Genomic DNA, 24,477 nt, shown 5'->3' on the forward strand with positions numbered 1-24,477 from the left:
GCTCCAACGGATTTAACTTAGAAAGAATCTCTGGTAGCCGTAGGATGGGAAATGGATAGATCCGAGAGCCAGTCTACACGTGTTGTAGCGCCATCTTGTGTCCGTGTAGGGACCTGGGCAGCACTGGCCCAGTCAGTTGACTTTCAGTGTATGGCACGGCGTTGTATCCCAGAAGGCAAAACACTTCATGACCACCAGAACGATAACCATCCAGAAAAAAATATTTTTTAGAAATATTATTTTTGTTTTTCTTTTGTTTCCGTACTCGTTGAGCACTTCGGACGCCTCTCGTACTTCTCGGTTGTAACAACGGCACATGGGCCGCGCCGTAGCTCAAGCGGTTAGTCGCTGGCTTCCCATCGCGGCGGCCCGGGTTCGGTGCCGGGTCTGGTCAAGTGGGTTTTGTGGTGGGCAAAGTGGCGCTGGGGCAGGTTTTCTCGGAGTACTTCAGTTTCCCCTGCCAATCTTCATTCTACGAATTGCTCCACAATCACCCTCACCTATCATCTGGGGCTGGTACAGTAGGCCAGAAGTGGCCGCAGTACAAGGGACTTAGTCCCACCCCACTAGCAATAAAAAAAAACAACGGCACATGGGTCACAAGACAGTCAAATGAGACATGATCAGTGAGTCCAAGAGCGAGTTCCCTCATTTCCTATGGCGCTACCAACCGATAGAAGGTTCAGAAGGATCCTAATTCGAATTCTCTTTGGAAAGTGCGGCAAGAAATTCAAAGAACTTCACTGCGCGGGATGTGTTTCATCGGATCCACGACCATGTCTATTCATGCAAAATTAACTCCGGCTATAGCAAACGCCCTCAGTTGATAGCCAATAGGATGACAGTACCTGCTTGGCCATCAAAGCCTATAGCTCTACTAGAATAGTTAATGGGGAGACAACTTGCTTGGGTGTGATGGTCGCCAGGAGGTCATCTTCCATCCATTCAACACACTGCATTATCTTCTCTGGGTCTGCAGGCGGGGGGTACACCAGTTCTCGCACTTCCTGTCGGTTGCAGTTGCAATATGCCGTGGATACGTGGACAAGAGCCTGGGAAAGGTAAATAATGAGTTATATGAGAAACTAAATAACAGAATGCCGTCTTCTGGGGTGTGGTGCCGTGTACATATTGTGTTAATCTACGTTTCGGAGGAATGTATCGCCTCCATCTTCAGGGTATAAGAAATTCGCGAGCGATGATAGAGCGTGAGCAGGTGGCTGCAGACTGTGCCGATGAGTTGGATCCCCATAGAGGAACACTCTGTAAGATTTGAGGTTTTCACGGCGGTGACTATGAAGATTGCCACCTTCTGGGATGTGGCGCCGTGTCTGCAGTCACCTGCTCACGCTCTATCATCGCTCGCGAATTTCTTACACCCTGAAGATGGAGGCGATACCTTAGTCCGATACGTCGGTTAGTACAAGATCTATACGGCGCCACATCCCAGAAGACTGCATTCTTCATAGTCACCGACGTAAAAACCTTAAATCTTACAACTAAATAACAGTTCGCATAATAATTACGGAATGCCTAGCACACCATTTAACACGTAAAAGGTAAAGTCGTCCCTGATTAAAGGTAAAGTTGTCCCTGTGCTTAATTAATTAAGCACTACGCCACGAAGACGTATGTGAGAATGGTGATATAGGTATACTATTCTTGACTTCGTCGCAAGATGAAAGTGAGTCACTTTCACTCACCAGTCGCTTTACCCCTGGGGAAGAGCCTCCGGTAAACATTACATAGGAGGCTAGATGGGTCCCAGATCTGGTCTGGACAACGCGGAGAAGAGAAAATTCTTGATCCTACCGGGACTCAGACTCCGACCCGTCGGCTGTACATTAAACCGATTGCGCCATCTCTGCTCTAGTCATCCCTGGGCTTATCAAACATCGATACATGAGGACATAAAGGGGAGTGGAAATATAACAGCATATTTCTTAAACTCGGCACTGGTTGGAGGTGAGCGGTTAGCTTCACGACCCTGCCATTTTACCCCCGAGGAATTAGTCCGCAGTACTCATTGTGTTGGAGGGTGAGTGGGTCCCAGAGAAGAAATCGTTACGATGAAAAGAAAAAAATTCTTTCTCATATCGGAAATCGAACCTCGACTCCATGGTCCTCCAGCTCTTAGCCTGGTCGCTATGTCACTATGTATGAAAGTCATTATTAATGGCGCGTTACTAAGATGATCAATTTGTAGGAAGTTTGTGCACGTAACAAGGATGAAATAACTTTCAACGAAATCCATAATTCATAAAAAGTGACACTGAAATAAAATTAATTAAATGGTGAAGGTGAAGTTGCCCATGTTCTTAAATAAGACGCCCTGCGATCGTGAAGTGTCTCTTCGTTTTCATAAGAAGCTGCATAAAAAAAGGGGCTCTAGGTGTCCCCACGAGTAAAAATAGAGTATTAAAATCTGGAGAGCCGGGAAGCCATGGAGAGGCTCCTCCTCTACCTACCCACCGGTCGTGATAGATGTTACTGAGAACATCTCGCACAGTGCGGCTGAAATGTGCCGGAGCACGAGCATGCATGTACCACATGCGTGCTCTTACTGCCACTGGTTCATCTTCCAGTAGGTTTGGCAGATCATGTAGGAGGAAATCTCGGTAGTGGTTGCCTGTAAACGCAAGTGGCAAAACATGCGGGCCTACCAAACAATCACAAAAATATCATGTTCACGCATTCTTGCTGAACGGTGTTCTTTCAGCTGTAACCCACAAATTAAATGCTTCCGGACACATGTTGGTTTAGACATTTCTTCTTGTTTTGATATGTTGAACTCGTGCCCAAAATTTGTCAGTACCTTTCATTTACAGCTTTTATATTAGTTTTCGCCCACTGTAAATGGTGACAAACAAAAAGTCCCTCTTCTAACAGGAACCAAACCCTGGTCTTCAGACAGTTACTTACCGATTGAACTGTGTCGATTCATCATAGGAAACTAAATATTTCGGACTGATAACTAAATTAAGTCCAGAATCTGCCCAATTAGGGGTAAAGCTCTCCAGAGTCAGTTTCTTGTGCCGGAGTTGTGAAGACTCTGGTCACAGAGGCAGAACCTAACAGAACTTGCCTCCAGTTTCACCATCTTGTGGCAGAGTTGGACAATTCGTTTCGTGCCCATGATGTTCATTCCAACAGACAGTTTGAGAGCCTCATCAAATTTTACTGTAGCCGCAGAATGGAAAACGACGGACACACTATCGGCCAGGATCTTTTGATCGGCCTGACTAAGCCCCAGTTCGTGAAGCGTTATATCTCCACACACCGGTACCAGTTTGTTCAGAGCCTCAGGGTGTTCCTTCCGCAGCCAGTCAAAAATCTGCAAAATAATAAAAATGCAAGAGTATGCGAGCTGTTTCATTTGGGCTGTAGGTTAGTACTTCAACACAAGGCAGCGTAAAGTCTGATTCAGCTTATACCAGTACCCAGTCATCTCCGACGTTGCGAATTAACTTATTTTCTTGCTTCAATGAGTAGGACTACAGCAGGCCATCTATGAATTAAACGTTTGAGATTCCGAAGAAAGATAAGATAATATGGATGAACGGAAGGAATGAAATAAATATGGGGAGTTGGGAAAGAGACGGACATGAAGGAAATAGAAACAAAAATGAAACAAAAGGTATGAAGGGAGAAAGAAAGTGAAAACTGTTGGTCTCTGGAAAGCTGAGGTTCGATTATCATCAGAACTAAGGATTGTTCTCTTCTCCACATCCACACTGGCAATGGGTTCACCTGATTTGGTGGCTAGAGTAGCTACTTCTAGGGGAAAGAAACGGCCTGTGCTTGAAGCAATCCCCAAATCACTTTTTGAGTCGTCGGTTATTTAACGACGGTATTTCCACGATAAAATATGTAGGGCTTTACTGAGACATAGGTCATAGGTACTTGCAAATAGGTGTTTCTTCCTTATTACACTAATCCAATACCTCCTGAAGGGGCTCTCAAAAATGTCAGTCAGAAAAGTCGTTAACCCCGCTGAGGTTATTGCCAGGTGTCTCCAAAAATGTTACTGTTCCACCAGTCCCCTCTGTAGACTGCTTGGAGTTTTCTACCTGCGACGCTGATATACGCATGGCGTTGTGTTAAGACACAAGGACTTACTCTACTTTTTACTTAGATACAATAGGATGGACGCTTTACCGTGGCACTAAGTAGTTCGTCCAGACGCATGCGCACGTCGTTACCCCTCTTGGGTCTCATCAGCAAGTATATGGTTGCGATGTCTGGGCATGACCGCAGCAGCTTCTCCACCAACACCTTTCCCATAAACCCAGTGGCCCCAGTCACCAGGAGGCTCCGACCCCTGAACCACTCCGCTATCGGGCTGCTCCTGTTGCCCGAGTCCGCCATTTTCCTGCAAGAAAATTGCCAATTAACTTAATTATACACCTAACTGGCATTCCCACTATTAATTCAGTAACCAACTAACCATATAGATAGCTTTGTCAGCAGACAAGGACGTAAAGAGTTTGTTGGGTAGGGGGTTGAGTGAAACTGGGTCCACAAGCCACATAGGCCACTAGTGGACCCATTTTATCAGCCCCGGATGACAGATGAATATGGAGCAGAGGATGGAATGAGAATTGACATACGAAACCAAAATACCGAGAGAAAACCTACAACAGCCCCCACAATACTGGGTTCGCGTTCGGAAGTCGGAGATCCCCTTGAACTATGGTACGCCCATGTACCTCACTGACAAGTTCATTAACTCACTTAATATAAAGCTAACTCACCAGTAAACTGATATCATATTTACAAATGTTCAACAATGTATTTTTATTTAGCTATTTCATTCATCAACTCCCTAGGGAAGACTGTTCTTAAAAACTTGCGTTCTTTTATGTATGTATGTATATATTATGTAAGATTTGAGGTTTCCACGGCGGTGAAGATGAAGATCACACTGAAGATGGAGGCGATACGTTCCTCCGAAACGTCGGTCAACACGGCCCCACATCCCAGAAGATTTATTTCTTTATGTATATATTGTTTGTTTAGGGGCAGACGGTAGCGTAGTTGGTTGAGGCACTATGCTACAAGCTGGAAGATCGCGTGTTCGAGTCCCGATGAGGTGGATTTTTTCAATTTACCTAATTCTTCCACCCGCACTATGACCCTGGGGTCGACTCAACCTCTAACAAAAATGAGTACCAGGAATCCTCCTGGGGGGTAAAGGGCGGCCGGCGCGTAGGGCTGACAACCTTACCGCCATCTGAGAGCCGATTGTCTAGAAAATGTGGGAGCCTCAACCTCTCACATCCCTATGGGCCTCCACGGCCTGTTACAGGCACAACTTTACCTTTTTCACATTGTTTGTTTAGCAACACAATCAGTAGCCCAGACTATATGCAATCGATTCTGGAAAGTTTCTACTAGCTCAGCTCTGCAGAATTTCCCTGCTTGTATGAAATTCAGATATTCAGCACCGTGTTAAGGAAATTCTGTCATTGAATCCAGTCCTCTGCTCGTTGGATTCAGTCCACACATCTCAATCTGGCTCTCATAGACTTTTCTATCTTCCCCTTTCAAATTTAGTTAGGTTTTTACTTCTTTTAATCAGTCTTAACAATACTCCACTAGTTGAAGAATGCAAATTCAGTTCATACGAGTAGTGTAACATAATCTTTCATCAAGATCCAACTGAACTTTATTTACTGCTCCATGCCTACTTTCATAAGAAATCTCCTCTCTTGAGGGTTTTCCAACAGAAATCCTTCCATTTACTTATTTGTTTCATAACTTGCCTCTATTCTGTAAGTTAGCCAATGTTATAACGAACATGGGTTAAATATTTCAGGCGACCAGCCCTGTCATTGTTGAGATAAAAACCAATAATCCAGATGCCAGATGTGGCGCCGTGTAGAAATTGTGTTAACCCACGTTTCGGAGGTAAATATCGCCTCCATCTTCAGGGTATAAGATATCCGCGAGCGATGAACCAGTGTGAACAGGTGGCTGCAGACTGTAGCGAGATGGAGGTGATACTTTACTCCAAAACGTCGGTTAACACAATGTCTAAACGGCGCCACATCCCACAAGACGACTTTTTTCATAGTCATCGCTGTGAAACCTCAAATCTTCAATAAACCAGGTAGTTCCATCATCTCCATAATCAGGGTGGATACATTGGATTTCATCTGAACACTCACAAGGCTGATCGCCAGAGAAGATTTCAGCATACTCATCCTGCATAAAACTTCAGATCTTAGCATATAATCATTACGATATGCTAACCTATTCGGAGAGGAGCCAAACAGCAGACTTTTTGTGGTGACGGTGATGAAACTTCGAATTACTCAACGACAGAATATTCCTTCATTAGCTGAATAACTTGAAGTCATATATTATGGCACTGAGTAAAATTATTAGTCCATCGAATACAATTTTTTTTTCTTGGCACTACAGCCCCAGTGGGCCTAGGCCTACCTCCATGAACTTCTCCGTTCACTTCGGTTTTTCTAGATCTTACACATTCGGTAGGACTCCTTGGGCGGGTGATCAGCTCGTCGCAAGGCCTCTACCTGTACATAAACACAGAAAAATGCAAACGTACAAACTAAACATCCATGCCTTGAGTGGGATTCGAACCCTCGATCCCGGTTTCCAAGCGAGGGAAGACAGTGCATGCCTTAGACCGCTCGGCTACCGTGACCGGCAGAATACAAATTATACGTTTGTAATNTGTGTGTGTGCGTTTTTCTGTGTTTGTGTACAGGTAGAGGCCTTGCGACGAGCTGATCACCCGCCCAAGGAGTCCTACCGAATGTGTAAGATCTAGAAAAACCGAAGTGAACGGAGAAGTTCATGGAGGTAGGCCTAGGCCCACCGGGGCTGTAGTGCCAAGAAAAAAAAATACTGAAAGCTTTCCGATCACAGTGGCCGCGCGGTCTGTGGCATGAATTGTCTTCGCCCGCTCGAACACTGGGATCATGGGTTCGAATCCCGCTCAAGGCATGGATGTTTGTGTGTGCGTTCGTTCTGTGCTTGTGCTGTCCTGTGTGTAGGTAGCAGCCTTGGACGGGCTGATCCCCCATCCAATGAGTCCTACCGTCTATGTAAAAGATCAAAAACTGAAAAAGCGACCCAGGCCCAACAAAGGGTTGTAGACAGAGCCATAGATAAATAAATAAATACTGAAAACTTGGTATTCTAAATTGTGTGGAGTTCTGTGGCAGACAGAATAGAACACATGTCCTTCATTCTGGTAACACGTCAATATGGTAGCTTGTACGTAATTTCGTGGAAACCTATAAACTAGACATGCACACGTCTCGGAGAGCTTGTTTCTTATTTAAACATGTCTTTGGGAGGGGGAGAAGCCGAGTTAACCACGTTCTGTCTAAGTGTCCAACATTTTACTCATCTTCATCACGAACAAATACACAAACTCGATTGGTGTTGCGTGTAGCTGGCATGTTTTCAGCGCCTTGTACGTTCGCATTCGCTTTCTCGTGCCGCAGAATTTAAATAAGACACACGAGTTTATATTTTCGTCACACTGTGCCGTACATCTGGTCAGCCTGGTGTATATGCAAAACGTAGCAGCTATATTTATAAGGAGACTATCTGAGAAGAAACTGCTGATAAGAATATCTGAAACTTAGAAGGAGAGGCTGAAGAAAATTACATAGATATAATTACCGAGTTCGGTCACAGTAGCCGAGCTGTCTAAGGCATGTACTTGGAAACCGGGATCGTGGGTTCGAATCCCACTCAGGGCATGGATGTTTGGTTTGTGTGTGTGCGTTTTTCTCTGTTTGTGTACAGGTAGAGGCCTTGCGACGAGCTGATCACCCGCCCAAGGGGTCCTACCGAATGTGTAAGATCTAGAAAAACCGAAGTGAACGGAGGAGTTCATGAAGGTAGGCCTAGGTCCACTGGGGCTGTAGTGCCAAGGGGGAAAAAATTACCAAGTTCAGAAATTGTACAGTTCTCTTGGTATAGTTAAGGAGATTAATAATAATAGATTAGATAAAATGTAAAATAAAGTAAAGTAAAGCTATCCCTGTACCAGGCCTTGAAGGCCCTTAGGGTTGTGAGACGTTGAGGGTCTCACATTATCTAGACAATCGGCTCAAACATGGCGGTAAGGTTGTCAGCCTTACGCGCCGGCCGCGCTTTACTCCCCAGGAAAATTATTTAATTAATTCCTGGTACTCATTTCTGTTAGAGGCTGAGTCGAGCCGAGGGCCATAGTGCGGCTGGAAGGATTGGATCAATTAAAAAAAATTCAATGACCTCATCGGGACTTGAAACTGCAACTTCCGGCTTGTAGCATAGTGCCTCAACCAGCTACGCTACCGCGTGCCCCAATAATAGATTAGATAGGCGGCATGTATAGAACTTACTGGGAGATGAGAAATATGCATTATTCTGGAAAGCAACTAGGTTACGGGCTGGACGACTGGGGTTCGATTCTCGGCAAAGGATAGAAATTTCTCGTTTTTCCATAAAAACCATACCGGCTCTAGGGCCCACCCATTCTCCTATCTAACGTATACGGGGGCTGTTTTCCGGAAGGATAAAGTTGCGGGTGTGTGAAGCTGCCCTCTCACCTCCATCTCTTGCCGAGGTCAAGAGATGCGGAGCTGTACTTCCACCCCTCCATACGTCTTCATGGTATGGCGCTTAATTACATAGTTACGTACAAGCATAACTTCACATTTTATCTGAAAAGACTGAGGAAAACCAACTAAAGCCCTTCATAAAAAAATCCAGTATTTTGATCAAGATTGAAAACCGAAACCTGATATATACTGAGACTGCTTCCTGCTAGACCGAGACATTCAGTTCGCCAAGAAATAGGTTATGAGTTACCTTTTTGCCTTATTAAAACCCCCTCATGTGTATTTCACAGCTGGTCCTGCATAATTTCTGAATACGATACAGCAACCTTAAATAACCTACGAACCGACCATATTGCAGTGTCAACTCTTCTTGAGAATGCTACCTGCAGCTAGAGTCACGTTACCAGAACAGGACATGCAGTCACATTTCTAACTAAGATCGCGTGTAATGTGGACTCATTTCCGCTAACTTTCTGCGATGTTGGCCACTTTTTTCACCAAGCATGCATTTGCTGTTAATTTTCCATTGTGCTAGCAGACTTCTGGTTAAATTCGTAGTCTTGCCTATAGGCCTACAAGCGATTTTTATCGAGGCAACAAATACCTGGTACCTATGTTTGATTCTTGCTTCGAGTAACTACAAGGTCAAGCTATTTAAGGATATTTCAATGTTAGCATATACCATAAGTAGGCGAGAGTTGGTCTTCACCATGGTAAGGTAGAAGCTGACATTAAAATAATTATAAAGTGACTGCGGTCAAATAAAATTTCTCATGAAATCACAAATAATAATTCAAATAATGCACTGTATATTCGTTCTCTCTTAGTATACCCCGGTGGTCAAACACCGATACATATCGATGTCCACTAGTTGACTCAATCCTGAGGCAGGTCGGTCCATTCATCTCACAAGCCACTTCTGTAAGATGCAGAATATGTTAACTTTATTCTCGGATCCCTTTATTCGTCTTCCAGATGGCCGTTTTGTAACAGAATTAAGTACGACCGCCTTCTTTCTCGAATCCCAGCAACACACCCAGCCCATAACAATTTTCTTAGTTTCAGTACAAAACAATAGGCCCACTAGATGATGTGTATAAATCTCGAGGTTCTTCCTTGCCTAATGCAGGAATGTTCCCACATATCACATCCTTCTTTGAACTACTTTTTCCTGAGCACTCCTTGTCAGACAACCTTAGTTTCAAAATTTCTCCCAGAGTAAGAGAGCACATTTCACAACAGTAGAAAACAACGGAGCCGGTCACGGTAGCCGAGCGGTCTAAGGCATGCACTCTCTTCGCTCTCTCGGAAGCCGAGATCGTGGGTTCGAATCCCACTCAGGGCATGGATGTTTGTGTGCGTTTTTCTGTGTTTATCTACAGGTAGAGGCCTTGCGACAAGCTGATCACTCGCCCAAGGAGTCCTACCGTATGTTTAAGATTTAGAAAAACCGAAGTGAACGGAGAAGTTCATGGAGGTAGGCCTAAGCCCACTGGGGCTGTAGTGCCAAGAAAAAAAAAACAACGGAAAGGAATTTTGCTTTGCATATGATAAAATTATTTAATATATTCACACTTTGAACAGGCTGGAAAAGTCCGCATATCATATTATAGGTAGGTCCATCTCGTATTGCCTATATACTATTGTACATTTTAATAAGTGAACACGTTTATCTTGAAAACAACAAGCAGTGTGAAAGAATACATAACTTGAATGTGCAAATATTACATTTTTGGACATCATTCATCGTCAAGTCCTTATCTAAAAGCATCGTCCTCTTTATTTTTCAGAACACGTTTCGGAGACTGGATTATATCTAACCCACTCAGTTGGGCCAAATTGATAGAACTAGTTCATATCTCCAGAGATTGGGCCCAACTGAGTGGGTTTTACCTGAAGACGGAGACAGAATCCAGTCTCCGAAACGTCGTATTAAAAAAAATAAACAGGACTGTGTTTTTATATACAGATAGGACAATGAATAATGTTCGAAAACATAGTACACGTATTCGTACCACTGTACCATCGTCACAAGCCTTTAGATTTTATTAATATGAAGTGTGCCTTTCATCAGTGCCTACACATTTGTCCGAAATGTACATTATGTTTGGTATTTACAGAAATACGATTAGAATTTATTTACCTCTTCTTGTACAATGGCAGTTCACCTTGAAAAATGTATCTGGCAGGCCCTGGGGTTATACAAGGATGACGATACTACTTGAACTTCAGACGCAATATATTCAAAGCAGTGAAAGCTTTGGGAAAGTGGCGGTGAACAGTGAACAGGTTTTATATCCGGAAACACAAACGTGAAAATTCTGAAGTTGTTTAGGCTGTTCTCCGTGATTGATTGCTTTCGCTCTAAATATATATATATATGCTTATTAAGGACATGGCGAAACATAAAATCCACTACTCTTCACTTACGACCAAAATTAAATGTTGTCAATATAATTTAGAAAATGTTCTAGAATATTTTTTTCGTGTTATTGAGCCTGCAGTTTTAAGGGTATTTTTTTATTGCTAGTGGGGTGGGACTAAGTCCCTTGTACTGCGGCCACTTCTGGCCTATTTTACCAGCCCCAGATGATAGGTGAGGGTGATTGTGGAGCAATTGGTGGAATGAAGATTGGCAGGGGAAGCCGAAGTACTCGGGGAAAACCTACCCCAGCGCTACTTTGTCCACCACAAATCCTACTTCACCAGACCAGGCCGCCGCGGTGGGAAGCCAGCGACTAACCGCTTGAGCTATGGCGCGGCCCTCGTAATTAGTTAACTAGTTACTTGCTGATTCCTTGACCATCTGCTTCAAATGCGTAGGTTTTGTAACGTCAGATTAGATCAGAAGGTGGCCATGGAAGTTAAGTGGGAAGAAGAGAGGGTTTTTTTTTTCAGGTTTTAGCAGGGCATTCATCTGGAAATATCGGAAGAAGATCACGAAAACTGCAGCAAATAAAGAGTCTGCAAGCAGTAAATCTAGTCCAGATTCTCAAAATGGGTAGCAGGAGAGTCACGCTCTCGACCGAGATATTTTTTGGGCAGTCCATTAATTAATCATTCAGTGAGGAATATTACGGGCACGTGTGAGCCCTATATAATATTGCAAACTACTGGAAGGCAGAGAAGATAAAACCCCTGAATTCTGTTTCCGATAGCCCTTCATGTTTCAGTAAGAAGATATTGGCCGGCTTTTGTGAAACTAGCGCTTTGTGCAAATGAATCTTCTTCCTAGAAGCAAATTTTTAGCGTATCTTCAAGCAGAGCAGAAAAGCTGTGTGTACTGTCATACTTCAGCAGGGCCATATTTCATTACATTGCCTCACATATGTACAATATATAACAACCGAAAAATAGTGCTGACGAGAATTTTTTTAACACTTGAATGCGCATTTCACGGAATATTAAAACAGTTATCAGACTTTTTCCATTCTACTACTATATTTCCTAACCTAAGTATATCTGTCACCTGTAACATAAATACTTTTTAATTAAAAAATATCAGCGAAAGAAAAGTAATTTTATTGACCACTTCGAGCTGTGGAATTTCATGAAAAGAAGTTATTTCTATGTTATATTGGAAATATATAAAAAAGACATTCTGGAGAATGAAAATCAGCGTGGAAAGATTTACGCTGAGATTTCAGAATATATAGCGAATCTTTCTCTTGATTTGTTTTACTACGTATATCTAATTTCTAAGTTCATAGTTTACACAGCGTCTAGTGAAAAGATTATTATGAATGAACTGGGAATATATGTAACTACTACACCTCGGTTGCGATTGCCCCCCAGCCGACGATCTTAACACAGCTCTCTTAAAGTAACGAACGAAAAATGAGAGAATGTGCTCGTCATTAAATATACCCCTTGTTAAGAAGCTAACTGCTATGATCAGTGGACATTTTAGTGAAGTGTTTGGTGATTTTAGTACCGTTGTTTAGGTGTTTAAAGTAAAATGAGACAGAGAAGGAATTTTTATTTTTAATTGGATATTCAATGAAGAGTTTCCGTTAAAAGACATTTGTAATATTCATATTCCCCTCAAAGGTGTGTCTCCACCTTGTCGTGGTCGTGGCTTGCGTGACTCTGTGACCTGCAGAGCTATGCCGGCGGTAGTTTAACTACCGATAGGGTCACCCATGCCGGAAAAGTCAAAAGATAGTCCAGACTAAGATAGATACCCTGGTCCTCCAGGCTGGGGGTTGGGCACGAGGCTAACAACCTCATCATGTAAAAAGAATTTTGTTCAACAACCAACCTCGGGTCATCATGCGTGGGTCCATTCCTATGGCAGCACGCACTGGTTGTAAGGGAGACCAAGGCACACCCAGGGTTGTAGCGCCGAGTGGTAGGTAGGTAGGTAATATTGATATTGACCAAGAATGCTTTTGAGCATTATTTAATTGATTTTAATCGAAACGGAAGTATAGATCTACGGAGGTTTATTTGAGGAGATAGATGTAGTAGGTCACGGACAAAGGCTTCCTCTCAGTCTTGATCAATAACTGTAATTACTGCCGTCCAATGCATTTTAATTTTGCAGCTTCCTTCTTCTTGTCTTCTTTTGCAAACACATGAGACTGGGACACGGAACGGACTGCGCGTGTTCCAGGTCACGGCGCATAAACAGTGGGCGTCTTTTAGAATGAAGTGAGCGTGTATGCAGACTGCTTTTACCGGTTCTCACGGTCTCTTCGCTTGCGGATTTCTTATATTTTTCCTTCTACCCTGAAGATGGAGGCGATACGTTCCTCCGAATCGTCGGTTAACACCACATATACACGGTGCCAAATCCCAGAAGACTTCTTTCTTCATAGTCACCGCCGTGAAAGCCTCAAATCTTACATTTTAATATTGTTCACTCACCTACGCCTTGGTCTTCCCAGTGGTGGCTTTCACAAAGCGAAATTAAACATACTAAATAATAAACGCAGGAAAAATTGGCTTCTTTTGTTCATGCATTCCAAACGTTTTGAGAAGCGACCGAAATGTGTGACCCCCCCCCTTCCCCGTGCATACAGGCGGGACAGCTCTCAAAATCGCTACTGTTCAGCCCCAAATCGGAAAGTCTGAAGCACCTAGTATATTTGTACAAGGATTTCAAGCGACCTGGCGCAGTCAGGTGAATATCTGATCCATTTCCTTTACAGTGGCCACCAGGCCAACATCGCTTTCTCTGTGTTGTAATCAGTGATGAACAAATGAATGCTGACGTAATTATTGCATCGACTGTGTTATGTACTGCTGCTGACATTGTGGCAGCGGTTGCTGAGCGGCCTTGTAGCCAATCCATGTATCATTAACAGAAGAAATAATTCTCATCTGTGCACTGTTTTTTTGCGAATTTCGTATGTTTAGCACACAGTGGGGAGGTTATGACTTTTCCGCCCGCATGCTCTCCCCTGAATTGTTCATTTATTTGCGATCTTAGTTACTGGAATCATTGCAGTCCATATGAGCCAAAGCATATTTTCTTTCAATTAAATATATTGTAACTGATGGGCTATTGAGAATTGTAAATGATTAAACTGGTGTTCTGAATAGATTTGTATTTTTTAAGATTTGATTAAGTAAGGCGGTTGAAATGGCTGGGATGCCTTTTTAGAATACAGGAACGTTGTCTCCTTGTACAAGAAACCAGAGGGCGCTTAACGCATAGGCAGACATGCTCTTAGGTGGCCGGATTCATTTGAAGAAGATTTCAAGTCAATGGGCGATAACATTGGAGACGAAAGTCACAGATCTGGACCAATGAAAAGCAATCGTAAAAGGCGTCAATGTTCATCATGGACTGTAGTGTCCACTGAAGAAGAAGAAGAATTTGAGGCTTTCACATCGGTAGTTATGAAGAGTTCTATCTTTGGGGATATAACCGTCATGTAGTCTGCTTGCCAGCTGTTTCACTCTCGTTTCTTGCTTAATTTATTCTTCAACTCTGAAGATGGAGACGACATGTTCCTCCGAAACGTAGGTTGACTTTCAACGGACTACACGGTGTTGTATCCCATAAGATAGAACTCTTCAGTTTTATGTTTATTGGTTTTCGAGATTTGAATCCGATGTGGAAGGCTGTCTGGAGACTTGAAGACAGCAGCCAACGACAGGCAGGCCACTATCCTGCTGTAAGGAAGCTTCCATTACTTGCAAGAATTCAGATGTATGCAAAGATAATAAATAGGAATGAAAATAACTCAAAAATATATTTATCTACATCCATTAACTGTACCGTTCGTGAAGGCGTCCACTGCCACCAACTTTGTTCAATACAGAGTGTATATTTATATATAAATGTGTAAACACTATTTTCTTTGCAGGTGACTAAATGACAGTGTGAAATTCAGGAAATAAATTACAGATATAAGAGGATAAGCGAAATAAATTAACAGTAAAATAGTGGATGGAAATTTCAAAGAAAAGATAAAAAGAATCGAAGCAAAGACATTGCACACACTTTATCATACATGAATTTGGGTTCACTGGTGGCCGTGCCTTTATTTTCCCGGAGATACCAAATTTGCAGTTTTTTTCAGGGTGATGATGTCCATAAATTATTGAAATTTAATGCAAATAGTTACTGTCGTTTTACTCGTAGATACAACTACATTTTTGTTGTTTTGGGGGAGAGCCATGTAAAAGGCCTCTAATTTTGGAGTTAAAACATTTATATTCGTCGGTCGCCGGCGTTCGCCGAATGAAATCCTAGATAATGAATGTGGGCGACATCTGCTCAGCCGTTTTGGTGCTAGCGAGAGGCATATCCACACAAACGTACAGACGTACATACCTCTTGAAAGCTTATGGTAATTAAGATGTGTTAAAATTAACAGTGACAGAAAAACAGATAGCTGTAGTTCAGATTTCAATTAAACGAGAATTGCTTTATTAAGTAGAATTCAGAGGACTAATATATAATTTTGTTACTGAAATCTATGACGGCACAAAAAAGAAGTTATTGGCTGTTTCATTAAATTAATTTTCGAAGTTCCCAAAAGTGCAAGATCCTGTGTGTCTCTCCCCCCCCCCCCTCATTCGCACTACCCATAGTTTGATTGACAGTTGTGGGGGCCCCGGGGCGATCAAAATGTGGAGGCCCCTATCAGTAACAATTAATTTAGTTTACGACAATTTTCTTTGTGTCCCTAACTTTCCAAGATTTAATAGAAGCAGAGGTCTCAGCAAAACCTGCTGATTCTGTTTCTGTTATGTGGAGACCCCGGGACAACTTAAACCCGACCCTATACCGTAGGTCCAGCTTTGTAATGAATATGTTTTCGCTTTCTTTTGAACACCAAAATCTAACTAACTTTGAAAGCAGTAATAAAAATGTGATTCCGTCTCATATGTGTTATAAATTAGTCACGTCCACTGAACACACGTTTCCAGCTGACAGTGTTTGAATGCCTTGAGTCTCTTCTCTTTTCTTCTCTATTTTTTCCCTCCTTGGCACTGCAGCCCCAGTGGGCCTAGGCCTACCTCCATGAACTTCTCCCTTCACTTCTGTTTTTCTAGATCTTACACATTCGGTAGGACTCCTTGGGCGGGTGATCAGCTCGTCGCAAGGCCTCTACCTGTACACAAACCCAGAAAAACGCGCGCACACACACACACACACACACACAAACTAAACATCCATGAATTGAGTGGGATTCGAACCCACGATCCCGGTTTCCAAGCGAGCGAAGACAGTACATGCCTTAGACCGCTCGGCCACCGTGACAGGATCTCTTTTCTTATAGACAAACTAACTCTTACTCTCCCCTAGAGCAACATGCAATTGCCAATACTGCTTACGCAGTGTTCGACATGAATCACAGGGTGCATAACACACGCTGCGTTAATTCTGCATGCTAACGCACGTTATTGGCAGCAAATTAACTTTTATTATTAACACAGTATGAATTTTATGTATTGGAATATGTTTACTCTCATATAATCTTCGTGATTATAAAGGTAAAGCTGTTCCTGTGCTTAACTAATTAAGCACTACGCCATGAAGGCGTATGGGGGAGTGGATTTATAGATCCACATTTTTTTGACATCGGCACTAGCTGGAGGTGTGTGGTCTGTTTCACCCAACGGCCGCTTTACACCCGGGAAAGAGCCCCAGATACCCATTGAATAGGAGGTTGTGTGAATCCCAGAGCCGACGACGTGGAGAAAAGAAACATCTTGACCCTACCGGGACTCGAACTCAGACCTCTCGGCCGTACAGCCCGTAGTCAGTCGCTATACCGACTGCGCTATCCCAGCTCCTCTTTATTCCCCATATTAAATTTTCCTATATTCGAGATTACATTAATAAATATTTTAAATATGAACAGTTATAAAGATTGTGTAAGTTTTGAGGTTTTCACGGCGATGACAATGAAGAAAGTCGTCTTCTGGGTTTAGGCACCGTGTATTCTTCGTTTTGGCCGACGTTTCGGAGGAACGTAGCGCCTCCATCTTCAGAGCAGTTGAATGGCTTGGAATGCGGAGAGCAGTAGCTGCTCTGAAGATGGAGGCGCTACGTTCCTCCGAAACGTCGGCCAAAACGAAGAATACACGGTGCCTAAACCCAGAAGACGACTTTCTTCACTTTCAGTTATAAAGATTGTTCACATTGAAAATATTGATTATGTAATCTAGAAAATAGGTTGATTTAATGTGTTTTGTCCTTAAGTGTAATAGGGTCATGTACACGTAACGTTTGTTTACTTGGTTTGTATGCGTCTTCGTACAGATATGAACATTAGATTATAATGAGGTCATATTTGAGTAAAAAGGACTTAGGGCAGGTACTTGTTCCACATGTCTCCTTCTATTTGCTCTAGTTATTTCTTGTTTATATACAGTCTAGATCAGGAACCCTAGGGATGCTGCGGATTTCTCTATTTCTTCCCACGCTGAGATTTTGGTGAAATTGTTTTCTTCTGTTACATTATTTCAAAGATAAGATTTAATTTATGTTACTGATAATACATAGATGGAATCTAAGTGCTGACAGGCGAGACTAGAGGTTTCTTTCAATGGTGTCGACAAACGTCTAAATAATACGAAACAAAGGGGCCACTATTCATAATCAAGATATTTTGTGCATAGAAAAGACCCAAAATCTCTTCTTTTGCATTTATAAATTGACAAGCTTTCTGCGTTCAAGTACCTTTACAGATTCGGGGTTCCGACGGTACGGTCTTCTGAGATGTAAAGCCGACAAGTTCGGAGACAGCCCAAAGTTTTGAGGTACATGCAGCATTCGTCTTCAAGGTCGAAATACATTCCAAGGCAGTAGCAAGCAGAATCTGGCTGCGAAACGAGTGTATAAAATCTTGCCTCCTACGTCATCTAGTTTCTGACCTCTTAATAGGTGAAGAGGTTAATTAGTTCGTTAATCTAAAAACACTTTTACAAGAAAATTAACGAAATGTGTGCTAAGAATGAGTTGGATTGAGGAGTGAGGCAGAAATAACAGGTTTCATGTAGAATTTCTTGCTGTTCCCATCTCCTCTATTCAAGAAATTAACAAACTTAACTTTCGACCTTTGTTTGCAGTTCGTAGTTGGTTATGCATTTATAAAAATCAGTGATGATCTTTTCCATTTAAAGGCAAGTTCTTAACTGGTCGATCTTGTTGTGACCTTATTCCCTTCAGGTGCCACGCCCGGAACCGCCACTGCTTCAGCTCCTGATGCACTTGGACAGCACCGTCAATAAGGGCCAGAGTTGATTTGTCTTCACGTTAGAATTCAGTCTGCTGACGTTGATGTCAATAACTAATTTCGTGTAGTAACTTCGATACAGCTGACATGGAACTCGGGAGTGTTTTAACGTTTTCAGAAACGCCTGCATTTTGTCATATCCCTGGCTAGCTCAATCCAGTTCACTTTTCCTTAACAGTGTTCCTCAGAATTCCGGCAACTGCGGACCGGTGAATTGACGGCCGGCTCATGCGCGGACTACTTCTCTGTCACACAATCCCCTTATTCGTAAAAAACGAGTAATTGCGCCTTTTTCTGTAACTAAGGGAAAGAATTACAGTTGAAGTTTTCATAAAACCTTTTTTTCTTCTACTTACCTATTGAAAGTAAACTTGTTAACGCAACGATTCAGCACAATTTATTTCGATTAAATTATTTCATTTGTTACATGCCATGTAATATTACATGGGCAATAGGACACTATGCACAATCTGGTGGACCGCCATGAGCCTCCAGTAATCCGCGAACCACATTTTCATTAGCAATGCCCTACTGTTTCCTTCTACTGCTACGTTTCCTAGCGGCTTTCTTCTCTTGAAATTTTGCCGCAAAGTTTTTGTGTGCGTGTCTCATCTCCTCCAGAATCCCTGCGTGATATTTAGTATCACGCTAGTATTTTCACAGCAAGAGGTAGATACTTTTACATCTAACCCCCCGCCCCCAGTTGGAGACCCAACTATTGTCGCCAATCCAAGACTGTTTATTTTACGTATACAGAATTTCCCTTTATATATGCCGGCCATCTACATCATTACTGTTAATGTGGGTATAGCTATAATTGTGCCCTATACTGAGCCCGTCAACAGTGAACAGTCTGCGCACGTACCGCCAATAATGGATGAGTGACAACGCAACGAAATGTAGTTTCCCTTCTCTGTTTTCGCCATCAGTCTTTGTGACTCAATGGCTCACTGCCTTTCAAAGCTTGGATCATTTCGCTAGAAGGGGCTGTGGCTACGACACACTATCGTAACAGACAAGCAACAGGAACGATTCTGACCTTTAAAAGCTGGTTTCTGCAGCTAACAGTTGTTGTGAACAAAATGCTTTACTTGTGAACTGTTGTACCTTCGTAGCTTCTAGTTTCAGTTATTGCAGAAAAGAAATTCTTAATTTATTTAATCTTTTTCGTTATGTTTTGAACATTTTGGCAGAAATAATCACTACATTTCTTAACGAAACACAAAATGCAAATAGCTACTGACAAGACTACTGAAGAGTACAAGAATTTGTTACATTTTCCCAGCCACTTATAATAGTTTATGGAGTAGTCAAGAGGAATTAATACACTATTAGGTATCGTAAACTTTGGAGGTTATACGTAATTTGCATAAATATTTTAAAATTTATTATTTCGTCTTCTCGTTTTTACTGTATTCTAACAGAACAAATACGCACCAATGATTATTTCTTCTAATGATTGAATTTTCTTCCAGTAAACTGACTGCTTATTTCATGAAGTGAACAAGAACAATAAGAGGGTCTAGGATGTAGGAAATATCAACACAGGATATGTTAATAACCAAAATGCATAGCTTTGATGCGGCTGTATTTCACGTTCTAGTTACTAGTTTAAAAAATCATTCTCAAGAAATTAGGCATGGAAATAGCACCCTATAGCGCCACGCGGTAGGGTAGTTGGTTGAGGCACTATGTTACAAGCCGGAAGGTCGCGAGTTCAGGTCCCGATGAGGTTATTGGATTTTTTTTCAATTTACCTAATCCTTCCAGCTGCACTAGACCCTGGGGTTGACTCAGCCTTCAACAGAAATGAGTAAGTAAAGTAAAAGTAAAGCTATCCCTGTAACAGGCCGTGAAGGCCCATAGGGTTGTGAGACGTTGAGGATCCCACATTATCTAGACAGTTGGCTCAAAGGTGNCTCTATAGAGCAATCCTTGAGAAGATCAACAGTGAGCGAGAAGGTCAAGAAATTGTTCTTTTATGCCGAGCAAAGTACATGAATCCCTGAACCCCACGAAGCTAAATCAGTTCTAACAGACTCATACCCAGTTTCCTTATGAATTATTACGCTGAAAAGCTTACATTAATCAATCTGAATTGAAGATATAGTGACAGTCCTACGAATGTTCTGTTACTGGACATGTGAACAGTTTGTTTGCTGTCAGAATAGTGGACTTGGAGGAAGACACTTTTTTTATTTTGGGCCCCAGATATAGATGCTATTCCTGTCTGCCATTGAACAGTATCAAAGCCGTGTCTTGTAAGTTAGTAGTGCGTGTAATCCATTATCAGGGGAGCCATGCAACCGGCTGAATGGACACAAGCAGCAAGCGACATTGATGCACATTCCGTCTCTTTATATTGCACCTACCTCTGTGTGTAATCAGTGAATGGATGAGCACGAAGACTACCTCACATCTATCGCAGCAGGGCATAGGAACATCAAAATATGTCATTCAGAAGCGAGCGCGAGGTTTTGCAACACGAAGCTGTGACTGTGCCGATGCTGAGGCAAACCTTGCATGACTGTAACTGAATCTGACGTGCTGGTCCAGAAGCAGACGAAGAGAAAACGTATTATGCATTACGCGCATGCCACACTCCATGAATGTAGGATAGATTCGTAACAAAAAGGTAGGGTTTGCTATTTCGTAAACATGACAAAATTCAAGTATCTGAGAGCGACGGGGACAACTCAGAATTTTCATATACGAATGAATTAAGAGGCCGGTCACGGTTGCCGAGCTGTCTAAGGCATACACTGACTTCGCTCGCTCGAAAACCAGGGTCGTGGGTTCGAATCCCACTCAGGGCATGGATGTTTAGTGTTTGTGTGTGTGTTTGTGTGTGTGTGTGCGCGCGCGCGTTTTTCTGTGTTTGTGTACAGGTAGAGGCCTTGCGACGATCTGATCACCTGCCCAAGGCGTCCTACCGAATGTCTAAGATCTAATAAACCGAAATGAAACGGAGAGTTTCATGGAGGTAGGCCAAAATCCAAATTGGGGCTGTAGGGCCAATGGGGGGAAAAAATAAGAACAGAGAAATCACGGAATGCTTGTTACAATTCAGCGAAGGAACTTCTCCCATCTAAAGAAATAAAGATTGAAAGCTTTGTAACTGTAATTTTATCTCAATTTGCTATGGACATATTAAAGGAAGAACACAGATTGGGGTATTAGTGTTCTGAAATGTGACGCCGTGTATTTCAGTTGTTATCTATCCATGTTTCCGAGGAGTGTGGGTGTGAACTAGATTAAGAAAGAACTGGGGTGTCTGGGTGTGAACTAGATTCAGAGAAAACAAGGGTGTCTGGGTGTGAACTAAATTCAAATGTTGGTTTTGAATTTATCGCAGCCGCGACTTTGGTGAATGCCATCTTCTGGGTTGTAGCGCCGAGTAGTTACGTAGAACTCCAACGACATTTCGGAGTAACATACCGCCTTCATCTTCAGGATCGAAGAACAAACCAAGGAAGAAACCACCAATCACCATGCGGGGCTTACCGTATGCTTTTGCAGGTTTCTAGATTAAAATGTTTCAGCGTCCAGTGGTCGGCCTTTCTAAAACGGCGATGAACCTTTTATTTCCATAGAAACAGGGAATTCCTTGACCAGCTGACTGACTGCTAAATATCATCTGGTCCTTGCCAACACAGTGATTTTTTGGTTCCGTTTCCCACGGGACTCATAAAGCTAAACGGTAAAGATATCCTTGTAATAGGCCGTGGAGACCCATAGGGTTGAAAGGCGTCGATGCTCCCGCATCTTTTAGCCAATCGGCTTGCAGATGACAGTGAGATTGTCAGCTTTACACGCAGGCAGCCCTTTACCCTCGGGAAGATTCCTGGTACTTATTTCTGTTAGATACTGAATCGACCCCAGGGCCATATTCCGGCTGGTAGGATTATGTCAATTGAAAAATCCAATGACTTCATCGGGAATCGAATCCGCGACCTTCGGGCTTGTAGAATAGTGCCCCACCCTCCCAATGTACTAATAACTATATTTTGTAGGACACATAAACATAGTTTACTGTCCGACGGCTCTGGGTAGCTTCAGAACTCCCCCTCCCCGCGAGAACAGCTGAGACACTGCTATGAGAGTTTTAAGGAAACATCTGAGCCATACACTTAATTTGTTCATGCCCCCTCGCAAAACAGCGTTTCTCGCAGTCTTACATTCCATGTGTTGCACTTTTACTTATGATTTAAGACATGGAATGTCTGTTCGCAAAAAGAGTGTGCTGTTTCAGCAGGTCAGTGGCATGAACCTTCCTGTACCATGCGTGTAAACCTATACAGTTATGGCTTTACCATAAACACCCGCACATACACACGCAATGCAAGTGACAGCTGTTACAAGTCTCTCGCGGTTGAATAACAATGAACTGTGGCCATGACCTGCTTCAAAGGATATTAGTTTTGTCAAAATGCTGTTGCACGTGAAATGCATTAAATATAGTTCTATGCTGTAATCGCCAGTAACAGGCAAACCACTGTGACTAGACTTACTCAGTCTGGTATGCAGCTAGATCATAAACAAATTTACTTTTAAAGTAAGACGACAATTCAAAAACTTCAGGCAGGGAGAATACATGCAACACTAGCTGATAATTTGCACCATAGCTGAGTATTAATTAATTTTATGTGTAGTAACTTATTTCTGCACATGGAACCGTTCTTTAAAACTGGGCTTCCAAATATTTCCTCCAAATTTGTCTGACGAATTTAAATTACTACTAATATTTTTGTTTTTTTTCCTAACAGCATAATGATTGGTGCGATTCCATTAACAGAATTTGTATTGTTGTACAAGTTGTCTTGCTTCGTCCTTTTCAGTATTTATGTGTTTTAGCCTAGTTTCCTTATTTAAAAAAATAAAAGTAGGCGTAGGAGCTCTCAATGTTGCTTGTCCGTCTCTCTCCCCCCCCCATTAAATCTTGAATGCCTAAACCAATATTTATCAAACTTCGTATGTATGTCATGGCTCTTGAGCCCATCTCAACGGCGCACTTCATAAATTCCTCTCACTAATCTCTGTGTTTGTATGTGTATATCCCTATCGTTGCTAGGCAACGGCTTGCTAAAAACTTTACCACGGCAACAAATTCACATGCAACAAAAAAAGAATTGTTGGACGCGTCGTTTTCTATGTGGTCCGTGCTCTATCAAATAAAAGCAAGCTGTTAGTTCTTCCCAGAACTTCTTGTTTCTTTCTCTTGCTCATGGTCACTGTATAATTGGTTACGGGCTGTTGTCTAAGCGTTTAAATAAGTAAAGAATTGTATTGAATCGAATAGTATTATTACACTGTAAAGGAACTGATGAGAAAATATTACCTTTATGTATGCATTCCACACCGAAAAGCGTTCATTTCTCTAACAGCAAGAATACCGAGCGTTGTGGTACATGGGATAGCACTCTACTTCATGTTAGAAGATGGCGACTTCATATTGTCACGTGATAGGAGTGACTCTAGACGGGGTTTGGATATGTAATTGGATTTGTTGAACACTTACAGATTGTAACTACAAGTGACTATAGCACTACCGCTATAGTTGCTAAAATTTAAATTAATAATTTTACTATTTCATGATAGATGAGTCGGAATAGCTGAGTCAGTACAGTGACTAACCGGAGAATCGGCTCTCGATTCCCATCAGGAGCAGAGACTTGCCCTTCTCCAGGGGCTCCATATCGGTTTCAAACCTACCCTGCCTCTTATCCAGTAGTCAGAGAGAAATATTTCCTAGGGGTAAAGTGACAAGGGCAGGAAGCTATCCACTCACCCCCGTTTAGAGACGAGATTAAGACTGCTTGGAGCTATATTCCACTCCCTCATGTGTGTTCATGGCATAGTGATTAATTAATTAAGCACAACGAAAAATCACATTTGCGTCTTACAAATTAATGTTATTCTGTGGCGAAAATTATAATTTAATGTATAATCTTACCGTTCTACTGTCACATACTGTCATCAATATAATTCGATTCGCTTAAATAGTGGGTCTACCTACCTTAGCGCCTTTCTCCTGTTGTCTGTTAATGTTGTCGCTACGTCCAGGAAGGTTTCATACATTTTTTTTTTTTGTATTTTTATTCCTCATACGAAGTCGTTTTCATCGTAGCCCTTTTAATCTCAATATCTCATTCCTATATTCGTCATTTTTAAAATTCCGCAACTCGTTA

General features: G+C 42.3%; 1 protein-coding gene across 1 annotated transcript in view; it reads right to left on the minus strand.

The window, feature by feature from the left end:
- Positions 1 to 24,477, minus strand: part of LOC111873109 (putative fatty acyl-CoA reductase CG5065) — a 42,625-nt gene that overhangs the window by 13,534 nt on the left and 4,614 nt on the right. The window contains exons 2-4 of the mRNA XM_023867533.2: positions 4,159 to 4,372; positions 3,086 to 3,334; positions 907 to 1,052 (exon numbers count right to left, since the gene is read on the minus strand). Of these exons, the coding sequence (XP_023723301.1) occupies positions 907 to 1,052; positions 3,086 to 3,334; positions 4,159 to 4,368 (605 nt within the window). The 5' untranslated portion in view covers positions 4,369 to 4,372. The remainder of the gene's footprint in view (positions 1 to 906; positions 1,053 to 3,085; positions 3,335 to 4,158; positions 4,373 to 24,477) is intronic.

The sequence above is a fragment of the Cryptotermes secundus genome, unplaced genomic scaffold, assembly GCF_002891405.2.
Source record: "Cryptotermes secundus unplaced genomic scaffold, Csec_1.0 scaffold120, whole genome shotgun sequence".
In the NCBI taxonomy this organism is placed as follows: domain Eukaryota; kingdom Metazoa; phylum Arthropoda; class Insecta; order Blattodea; family Kalotermitidae; genus Cryptotermes; species Cryptotermes secundus.